Source organism: Sinocyclocheilus anshuiensis, unplaced genomic scaffold (assembly GCF_001515605.1).
Source record: "Sinocyclocheilus anshuiensis isolate Anshui unplaced genomic scaffold, SAMN03320099.WGS_v1.1 scaffold478, whole genome shotgun sequence".
Lineage (NCBI taxonomy): Eukaryota > Metazoa > Chordata > Actinopteri > Cypriniformes > Cyprinidae > Sinocyclocheilus > Sinocyclocheilus anshuiensis.
In genome coordinates, this window is record NW_015542376.1 from 153,042 (window position 1) to 163,838 (window position 10,797).

General features: G+C 37.3%; 1 protein-coding gene across 4 annotated transcripts; it reads right to left on the reverse strand.

The window, feature by feature from the left end:
- Positions 1-330: 330 nt before the first annotated feature.
- On the reverse strand, positions 331-4,676 carry LOC107692278 (POU domain, class 5, transcription factor 1-like). Of its 4 annotated transcripts, none has more exons than XM_016491240.1 (6): positions 4,604-4,676; positions 3,612-4,358; positions 3,412-3,523; positions 3,188-3,318; positions 1,645-1,809; positions 331-1,527 (listed from the first exon to the last, which is right to left on the reverse strand). In XM_016491240.1, the coding sequence occupies exons 2-6, from the start codon at positions 4,356-4,358 to the stop codon at positions 1,288-1,290; spliced, it is 1,395 nt and encodes a 464-aa protein (XP_016346726.1). In that variant the 5' UTR covers positions 4,604-4,676; the 3' UTR covers positions 331-1,287. The 4 variants fall into 4 exon arrangements, with proteins under 4 accessions (XP_016346726.1, XP_016346725.1, XP_016346728.1 ...); XM_016491239.1 differs by having other exon boundaries at positions 4,487-4,676; XM_016491242.1 differs by having other exon boundaries at positions 3,612-4,144; positions 4,259-4,676.
- Positions 4,677-10,797: the final 6,121 nt, after the last annotated feature.

Genomic DNA, 10,797 nt, shown 5'->3' on the forward strand with positions numbered 1-10,797 from the left:
CAATATTTTATTACAATTCATACTGACAGCATCAGCAGCACCATTCATGTATAAATAAAGCATCACGCATTGGTGTGCACCTGTGCAAGCATAAAAACACAGAAGTTCTATTGCCATCTATGCTGCTGGGGCCATGGTGCCAAACTGAAACCACAATGTGCAAACCTTGCTTCCTCTCCTGTCAACATGCTTATATATATCCTGTGTACAAGGATTCTTGAAGGTTGGAACAAATATTTGCAAGCAAACCAGCAAAATTATAAAATAGCCTTTTTAAAAACTGGTGGGTCATACGTTTTTGGTTGGTTTGCACCATATCAAACATGCTTATTTTTTTTGCAGTGAATTGTCAGTTTAGATTTTGGTTCTGTGTTGGATCGCCAGTCGATATACAATAAAACATCTGGATCCTGAAACACCGTTTTAAACCAAGATACTTCATCTGTAAAACAAGTGTTAAGAGCAACAGGTTGATTTAGTCCCAAAAACAAACAAGAAGTGACTGTCAATGGAAATGGTTTAATTGCTACCCAATGATATTGTATGTGTTGAGCAGAGTTTCAATAAATTATCAAATATGGCTTTCATTTACATTGCATAGGGATGAGCATGCATGATAAAACACACCAAAAAGATAAGGCACATGACCTCCACAGAGAGGCTTCCAAACTGGCAGCAAATTTCATCTATAAATCACCCTGATAAAAAGATATTACACCTAGAATTATTTTCAATTGGAGATGGGAGAGTGCAAGCATTTAGAGAAAAAAGAACAGTGACTGATATCCTTTGCAAACCATCTAAAAAAAATAAATAAATAAAGGCCTCCTCCAAATTATAATAAAAAAAAAATCAATCTCTTTAAAAATCAAGTAATTAGTCAAAATACAAGATCTAAGTCTTGAATTTGCTGCCAGTTCACATAGAAATGTGGCGGAAAAACTACAAAGTATGAAGACAAATATGGAAATCATCAAATATTGAATGATAAGACAAATATATGTACATTAAAAATTGATACAGGAGCAAAAAGTCATAAAAACTATACAAATCGTATCTGAACCTATGACTTCATGTGCAAACGCATTAGTTCAACAAGGCACCCATTAGGCTGCTATTGTACAAAGTCAAGTCTAAACCAGACACTATACAATCAGAGCGTCCCAAGGCACATACGAAAAGAACCAAATAAACAGATGCAATGTTTACATAAAAATAAATCATATGGCTGATTTGATCCATAGCTTGGCTTCGAGCATCTCTATTTAAAATTTGGCAAGCACCTGTTTAGCTGGTGAGGTGACCCACCAGTCCAGGGTGCAGGGCGTTTTTAAAGACCTCCGGTCGGTGGAGGGAAGGCATGTATAGGGCAGGGGCTCCTCCAGGATGGGCTGGTCCAGGATAGCCTTGCCCTGGGAGGGCTGGTGGACTCTGGTCGTAATACTGTGCTTCAGCGCATTCATCATCAAAGGGCAACGCTAGACGTTTCCCCTTTTGTCTACGGTTGCAGAACCACACACGTACTACCTAAAGAAAAAAAGAAAAAAGAAAAAAAAAAAAAAAGACACCGTTTAGGTCAAGTGGGTTCTAGAAGCACTGACGGATCTAAATATGATGAATCCAAAGATTTTGAGGCATGCCTACATCTCTCTCCAGGCCGAGGTCATCAGATATATGAGTGATCTCCAGAGTGTTGGGTTTGGGGCACTTCACAAAGTACGACTCCAGAGCAGAACGGACTGTGCCTTCCAAACTGGTCCTCCGCTTTCTCTTTCTTGTGTAGACGAACACCCGTTCAATTTTGTACATCTGGAATATATCGAAGAATAGGTGATGAGGCACAATAAACTTGTTCTACATATGTTTGAAATAAGAGATTCAAACTAAATGTGCAATTATGCAAGCATTTCTGGAACATTTTATGCTTAGTCAATCATTGAATTGAATGGTCAAATATGTATTGCATAATGAACAGCAAAAACACGGCAAGTTTTGCAGGTCATCTTGTAGCTTGATATTTCAATGTAGTACTACAATAGTAAATGTTAACCCTGCCTGGTTTAAATGTATGAAAATGATTAAGAGTTGAAAACATTCATTAGAAATTTAGAAGAGTAATCCAAAAGTAATCAGTTGCATTACTTTAATATAGTAAAATAAATGGTGATATCACAAAGTATACAGTATGGAAGTGTGAAATGGTCTAATGTATCACACCTGAAAAGCTCACACCTGAAAAGATCCCCCCCCCCCGAATGTGATTTTGAGGGGGCCCTATAGCAAATTTTGTGCAATGGGCCCACAATCCCATAGCGACTCCACTGATTCCAAACATAGCCACCGCGTGTGTAAGTAAACAGGCGACTGAGAGGAGGCAGCACTTCACAAAGTACGACTCCAGAGCAGAACGGACTGTGCCTTCCAAACTGGTCCTCCGCTTTCTTTTTCTTGTGTCAATAAACACCCGTTCAATTTTGTACATCTGGAAGATATCGAAAAATTGGCCATGAGAGACAAACTTGCTCTACATGCATGCAATAAGAGATTTAAAACAAACTATACAATGTGCAATTATGCAAGCATTTCTGGAACACTTTATGCTCACTATTCAATCACTGTATTGAATGGTCAAATATGTATTAAATAATTAACTCTTTTTGCAGGTTGTCTTGTAGCTTGATATTCTACAGCAGAGGTGCCCAAAAGTTTAATTCGAATAGCAATAAATAAATAAAATAAACTGAAGGCTGAGGCAAAAGTAAATGTTGCATTATATATATATATATATATATATATATATATATATATATATATATATATACACACACACACATGCATTCAACATAATAATAATAAAAATACATTTAATAAAATCAGTTTTGTTTACTTCTGAGGTAAATAAATGGTGATATCACAAAGTATACAGTATGGAAGTGTGAAATGGTCTAATGTATCACACCTGAAAAGCTCACACCTGAAAAGATCCCCCCCCCCCGAATGTGATTTTGAGGGGGCCCTATAGCAAATTTTGTGCAATGGGCCCACAATCCCATAGCGACTCCACTGATTCCAAACATAGCCACCGCGTGTGTAAGTAAACAGGCGACTGAGCGGAGGTAAAATAGTATCAAGTTCAACACAGAGGTCGCCGTTTTGAGCGCACTTTACAGTAATGTAGTGTACTTACATCCTGAGGGTTTTCGGAATTCTCTGCCTCATTCAACCACCTCTGGAGCAGCGGCTTCAGTTTGCACATATTCTTGAAACTAAGTTGGAGAGCCTCAAAGCGGCAGATAGTCGTCTGACTGAACATTTTGCCTAGGCAAAAACACAAAGGTTTAAACGGTTAGCTTGAAACTATTTTCATTCATACATTTATATAGCCCTAATGGTCAAAGACCTGAAACTCACCATACAGATTTCCCAGCGCGAGCCCCACGTCTGCCTGCGTGAATCCCAAAGTGATGCGTTTGTGTTTGAGCTCTTTAGCAAACTGTTCCAAGTCTTCCGTAGTCAGATTCTCCTAAAAATGTAAATGGACAGTTGTTAACTTATACCCACAAACGACAAAGGTAAATAAATTACCCTTTAATTTAGGTCAAAAACCTTACCTCCTCCTCAGAATCACTGCACCCTCCACTGGAGGAGCCGCTGCTCCTGGCTGCGCTTTGCGCCTGACCCGAAGGGATGTTTTGCGCGGAGCCTCCGTTGAAAAAGCCCGGGCTTTCGAACCCATTTCCGGGTGGAGATGGAGACAGAGAAGGGGATGATGCGGAGGGAGTCGGGGGAGCTTGAGAAATATTTGCGGAGGCCGTAATATGAGACAGTCCAGGCCAAAACGAGGGGTTCCAGGGTGTGTAATAATTCACCCCGGTGGGTACAGATGATGTCCCGGGAGTGAGATTATATTGTGACGTCGGCTTGTTTTCTTCATTGGTGTATTCATCAACATCCTTTTCAGTTTTTACCTCAGCTGGAATCTTGATTTGTTCCCTGGTTTCAGCGATAGGCGGGCTGATGTTCGCCGGCTGGGTGGCTGCCGTCGCACCCGCGACCTGCCCGGTGAACTCGGGTGCAGCAAACGGGTACCAGTGTTTGGGGTGCGCAAAATCACTGCCTTGCAGATCGTTCGTTTTAAAATCGCCTGAAAATGGGAAGAAAGTTTGGTGTGTCAGAGGGTTGATTCCGTTGAAATGGTCTTTGTTCAAAAGCAGGCTTGGATCCTGAAGCATGCCGTGCGCGAACTGCAAGGACGCACCGCCAAGTCCATCCAGGCCCGGGGCTTGATGGTACATGGCCCTGTTGAGTTCATAGGGTCTGCAGTCCGTTCCTGTCGGGCTCTGTGGTCTCTCAGTCATCTTCTCAAAAAAAAAAAAAAGTTATTTAGGTTTTAAGCGAGAAAGCGTTGAGGCTGTTGGTTTGATAATCAACAAACGGCGATCAGTAGCTCCATGCCAGGATTTTCTTGTAGAAATACCAAACTTACTAAAACAAAGATTTCGAAGCGTCAGATTGTGCGTGCCAGTATCAGCCTGTGTGGAAATGTGCGGAGTCCTTGTGTGACGGCTATCAATTAGGCCTTCAGAACCGGCTAGTAACTCACCAACACCAACTCTTCCCAATCTCAATTCTGATCCTGGCCCACACAGGTTTTCCTAATCAATCGGAGTTGGAGGCTGGGGTCTTCTTAACCATCTCCTCTCCTATTGGTCACCTGAGACAATAAGCCACAGCTGACTGTGAATTTGTGAATGAACTTGGTTTTCTCATTGGGTGAGGACGTCTTTGGAAATGTGAGGTGTATCTGTATATAGGCTATTTGCATTTTCCAAAAGTGCACAAATCATACATTTACTCCTAATAAATATTTACCTTCAGTAAAACCTTTGAAAATTCATAAGATGAAATGCATAATAGGCTAAGCTTTCTCTTATGCATGTTGAGTATTTACAATACAAATAGCACTACGTATTAACGTGTGTATTATATTCATGCCACATTAAGTAAACTTTGTTTCAGTAATATGCACTTAATGAGCTTTCTTGATATTGAAATTCTTGACATCCGTGGGAAAATCCACTTTCTTGTTCACGAAGTGAACAGCAAGTTTTAAGAGACATTTTATACATTTAAACTCCGTTTACCACATTTCATTAAAAAATATTTTTGTATTTAATAAAACAAAATATATAATAAAACTGTATAATCGGTAAAACTGCATTCACGCGTATTTTTGCTGTTCTATTTGACCAAGAGAGACAAATAAAAGGTGAAATGTTTGTCTGTTGCTGATAAGCAGTGTTGGGGAGTAACTAGTTACATGTAACGGAATTACGTAATTTAATTACAAAATAAAAGTAATTGTAATCAGTTACAGTTACTAAGAAAAAATGTGTAATTAAATTACAGTTACTTATGAAAATGTTAAGGATTACAAAGGGGGTTACATCTGATTTTTTTCCACACACACTCCCACATACAGATTTATTTGAGTTCTTTCATAAGTTGCAGTGACTGCTCTAAAATATGAAACACCAATGTTTCAGAAGTTTATAACATGCTTATCTGATAGGGTTTATGTATATGCTTTATTTTTGTTTTAAGATTAACTGTTTTTTTCTAAGGCATTGTTAGATTCCAGTGTTTCCTGTCATAGATATGCAAATATTTGATTTCAAAAACAGTATCATAGCTATTAAACTATTTATTGTTATGATTTTAAATATGTATTTAACCTGATTTGCGCAGCCAGACATAAACAAATTTAGTGAATTGAATTGACATATGGCTAAGTATGGTGTCCCATACTCAGAATTTGTGCTCTGCATTTAACCCATCCAAGTGCACACACACAGCAGTGAACACACACACCGTAAACACACACCAACAAAGTTGGGGGTTTGGTGCCTTGCTCAAGGGTCTCACCTCAGTCGTGGTATTGAAGGTGGAAGAGAGCGCTGGTATTCACTCCAAAATCAAAATGGCTTTATAATTGAGACTCTTTAGGTTTTTGGGGGATTAAAAAAAAGGAGTGAATTTTGATCATTGTAGGGTGGTTGTGTCCACACTGCTAAGACACCTTTATATGCAAATGAAGATATTTTGCATCCATTGTCTCCTTTAAAATGAAAATATAATCTTAATTCAAGTGATGAAGGATTTCGAAAGTCTGAGAGTTATCAGTGTTGAGCACATATTGTAAGTTTAACCCTGCCTGGTTTACATGTTTGAAAATGATTAACAGTTGAAAACATTAGAAATGTAGAAAAGTAATCAAAAAGTAATCAAATGTAATCAGTTACATTACTTTAATAAAGTAATTAAAAAGCTACACTACTTATTACACTTTAAGTAGGGTAACTTGTAATCTGTAACCTATTACATTTCCAAAGTAACCTTCCCAACACTGCTGATAAGCAATTGGATTACAAGCGTCACATCTCCCACCTTCCCGCTGCTTGTTGAATCACTGATAGGAGCCATTCAAGAGCATTTTGAAAATAAAAATAATAGGCTAATACTGCAGTGATGTGGAAAAACATATAATTTTAGTTCACCTTTAATTTTAGCCAATAAGAAATTAATTCGAAAATAATAATAATTTTAGGCTACATGCTTAAAACTACTTGCAACGAAATGTTATTTATGCTAAGAAAATAATAAATGCGCACAATTACAATTAAGACACCGTAGTCAATGAAACGCATAATGTAGCCTATAAAAAAAGTTGTCTCAGATCATGGTGTGAAATCCTAAATTTATGACATTTTATAATCCGATATTCAAAATGCAGAAGTGTGCTTCCATATCGCTCATCCCTCCCCATGCACCCACCCAAAAATAAATTAATAAACATAAATACCAAATAAATTTAAAAAGCATTTTCTCCCTGATTTTAAGACTATTTTCTAAGCAGACTTTTATTTTATTATCTTTATATTTATATTTTATTAGTGCACTGTAAAAATGTTCTTTTTCATCCTATTAGCTGGAGAGGCTAAATTATAAACTCAAATTATATTAAACCTGAAAAAAAAAAAGAGTTGAATTTGGTATATTAAACAATTAAGTATAGAAATTGGTTAAATTAATTTGACGACTTAAAATAATATAAAATAACATATTTAGCCTACACTATACAGACATAATAAGTAGCCCAAGCTTCGTTCAGGCTTAAACGCATGATCAGTTGGCAAGCATGCTTTTTGTTTCATTACACATTGTTTACGGTTTGGTAGAGCTCTGCAGACTCATCGATACAGCTGTGCACCCCCGACAGAGCCGGTCGGTGCAGATTGCGGCAGGAAGACGCGCCGCAGGAAAGTGGATGGGGGAGGTATTGTGCCAGAAGAGCCCGAGGCCCCCCGCCGCTTTCAGATCCAGAGTTGCGATGGCCGGCCATTAGCCGCCTTTCAGCACTGAACAATAAGTCGCAACCCTTTGATTTCGCCCCTACCCCCTCCTCTGAAACAAACACTTGACAAAGTTTCACTGACACACTATCCCAAAGTCTCTTTCCAGCATAAACATGTACATACCGGAGTCTTATTGTTATAGGCCTTAGTCAAGGTAGCGCCATAGGCTATTTAATTTTTGACAGGAACGAAAACGAGGCTGTGAGGGATACAAGTACAGTGTTTTCAGTGGATTGTAGGCTATGCTGTTGTTTCACAATATACCAAATGTTCAGCTGACTAAACGTCTTTCCGAAATAAATAAATAAATAAAAATACTAGGACCTTCCCAGCTAACTGGGACGTTCTCACAACTTTTACAGACGTTTAAAAGTATATAAGGACAAAATGTTCTCAATGTAATGTTTATGTATCGTTCTTATAACTTTATTAATATTTGATATTCTCATAAAGTTGAGAGAAAACATTCTTAAGACAACATTCTCGGAATGTAATTATGGTGTTATTTGAACGTTCTCATGATGTTGAGAGAAAATCTTATCAGAACGACTGTATATGTTCTAAGAAACGCTTTGCATAACCTTTAACATTCTAATTACAAAAAAAGAGAAAAACTGGATATTTTATCGTTCTTAGAATAATAAGTGCTGCTTATTATTTTTTTGGAACCTGTCATACGTTTTTTAGGATTCTTTGATTAATAAAAAGTACAGCATTTATTCAAAATATAAATCTTTTCTAACAATATAAGTCTTTACTATAATTCTTTATAAATTTAACACATCCTTGCTGAATAAAAGTAGTAATTTCTTTCAAAACAGGAAAGAAAAAAAATGCTGTTCTTTTGAACTTTTTATTCATCAAAGAATCCTTAAAAAAAGTATCATATGTTCCCAAAAAAATATTAAGCAAAACAATGACAACATTCAAACATTGATAATAAATCAGCATATTAGAATGATTCCTGAAAGATCATGTGACACTGAAGACTGGAGTAAAGGCATCACAGGAATAAATTATATAATAAATATACTGTTTCTTTCTGTAGCCTATTTCTGATCAAATAAACACAGACTTGATGAGCATAAGAAACCTCTTTAAAAAAAACCACACATTAAAAATCTTACTGATCCCAATCTTTTGAACGGCAGCATATATACCTCAGCAATCTGCTTTGATTCCCATTCTAACCTCCCCGATGTTTCGCCACCCACCCAGAGCATCACACACCATCAGCACAAGCACAGCCAACTCAAATCTAGAACAATCAACCCCCTGCCTTCAAACACACTCTTGCAGACCAGGAGCTATAGGCCACAACTGAGCTGTCCATCTCTCCTGGTCACAAAGCCTAGGAAAGGACACACAGGAGGCCTCTGGGGCCAGTCAAAGCTTTTAAAAGACATCAAACCGCTGCTGCAGGCATTGTGCTGGCCCATGGACTTGGGTGGGGATTGTTATGTAAAGTGCAGACAGAAGAGGAGAAAGTGGAAAGAGATGACACGGGCCCAGTGAGGGATGGCAGAACCAGGATTAGGCTCCCAGGTGGCTCTGCTTAGCAGGCTTGTGTACTGTAAAATCTATAGTCAGCAAATCTTTTCTTAGCTTCATTACTCAGTGATATTACTGAATATTATTGAAGCGGATGCTCAGTAATATGGAGCAACAGCATCACCCCACCCTTGTTTACATGTAATGCATTCTGGAACATTTCAGAAGAAGGTTACATCTATATCAGCTGGATCAGAGTTATACATTATATATGCGAGAACCAAGTGTCGTTGCTGATAAAAGGGCGTATATGTGGTAAAGTACGAGTTGAGATGAAATGATGGCTTTGTGTTTGAAGATCACAATCTAAGGAGGAAGGAAATACAGGGAAAGCAAACATAAAGCTCTTACATGTGTCTATACAAACAACCCATATAAATATTTGATCAAAGTTAAGTAAAATGACTGTTTTAAACTTCTCAGTTGCTTTCTGATATCACTTTTATATCCAATATCATGGCATCTTAAGTATGAAACGGTGATCTGAGTTAATGGTTATTAACTAAAAACACCATAAAAATGTTTTAATTAAACATTGGCTTAATTCAAAAGAAATATAAAAAAAATGAGCTTCTTTTATTTAAACTATTTGCCAAAGCAACATTTTATATAGTTACTTGGTGTGTTAGTAAAACTACAACTGAAATAAAAATTAAAAACCTTTATAGGTATATAATAAAAAGGCAATAACTAAGAAAATGACAAAAACACGACTAAATAATAATAATAATAAAATAATGTTTAGACTAAAAATTAAAAATACAAAAGTAAAACTGAAACAAACAAACAAACAAACAAAAAACTGTACTAGTCTCTCAGTGACACTAAAATATCACTGATATCAAATTATCTATCAAACCCAATATGGAAGCTGGTTTGTGTTATTTCTATTCTCAGCTGTTGACTGTATTCTTCTGAATAATAATGACAGCAGCAATATTTAGACAATAATTTAAAAGAACCATAGACAACATGTTGTGTACTACATGCTATAGCATACTCTAGAAATATATTTTTATGTCATATTAAAGATCATTTTAAAGATATTTATATATATATTAATCTGACTTAATGTAGGCCCAAAGCATGAAAAAAAATGGATTGGTTGTGTCTGATTTTTTAACGACTTTCTTCTTACATATATAAAACTGACCCGGAGGTTTTAGTATCTGATAAACAGGTATGTGACCTCTCTTCCCTCTGCCCCATTCACTTATACAATCTGTCCGATGGCCTTTTGATTGCTTTTGACACCCTGCTGATGACTACTGCCTCTCTCCCCACATATCTTGACCTATGGCTGCCTTCCTCACCATTCACAGTTACAATGGCCTTTAATGGCTCTCCCCCCACAGACACCTCAATGAGGCTGGATCTGTGATGGGCTCCTCTGAACCACACCTTATGGGGCAGTTAAGTGGCCCATCGCAGAAAAGAGCCTTTACTGGGGGAGGTCGTGTCTCCTCTTGCCGCATTCTGTTTAGATGGATAAGCTGGAGAGGACAAACAAACATTTCAGCTTCAGTTTCTTTCAGAGAACAAGCTTTTTTTCAGCTCCAATCTAAAACAAATGTTAACAGAAATGAGACACTGACAGGTGTTTCAGAAGAATCCATGATTTGAGGTCAAACATACACTTTTGACAGTCCTTGATATTCATTTAGCTGATGCAACACCATCCATATGATCCAACTTGATTTATGGAATAGTTGCCCCAGTGCATTTAAAGTGATGTAATTTACTGTAATGTCACATATAATTCATTACTTATGGTTATCTGTTTGAGAGGTTTTATGTAAATATATAATACAATATAAATCTTCAATAGTCA

Bases quoted from the DNA above. Each gene is read 5' to 3' on its own strand.
- LOC107692278 (XM_016491240.1), bottom strand. From the start codon at position 4,358: ATGACTGAGAGACCACAGAGCCCGACAGGAACGGACTGCAGACCCTAT. The intron at 1,810-3,187 runs GTAAGTACACTA...GATATATTCCAG, and splicing joins ATTCCGAAAACCCTCAGGAT to ATGTACAAAATTGAACGGGT. The intron at 1,528-1,644 runs GTAGGCATGCCT...TTTTTTCTTTAG, and splicing joins ACCTCGGCCTGGAGAGAGAT to GTAGTACGTGTGTGGTTCTG.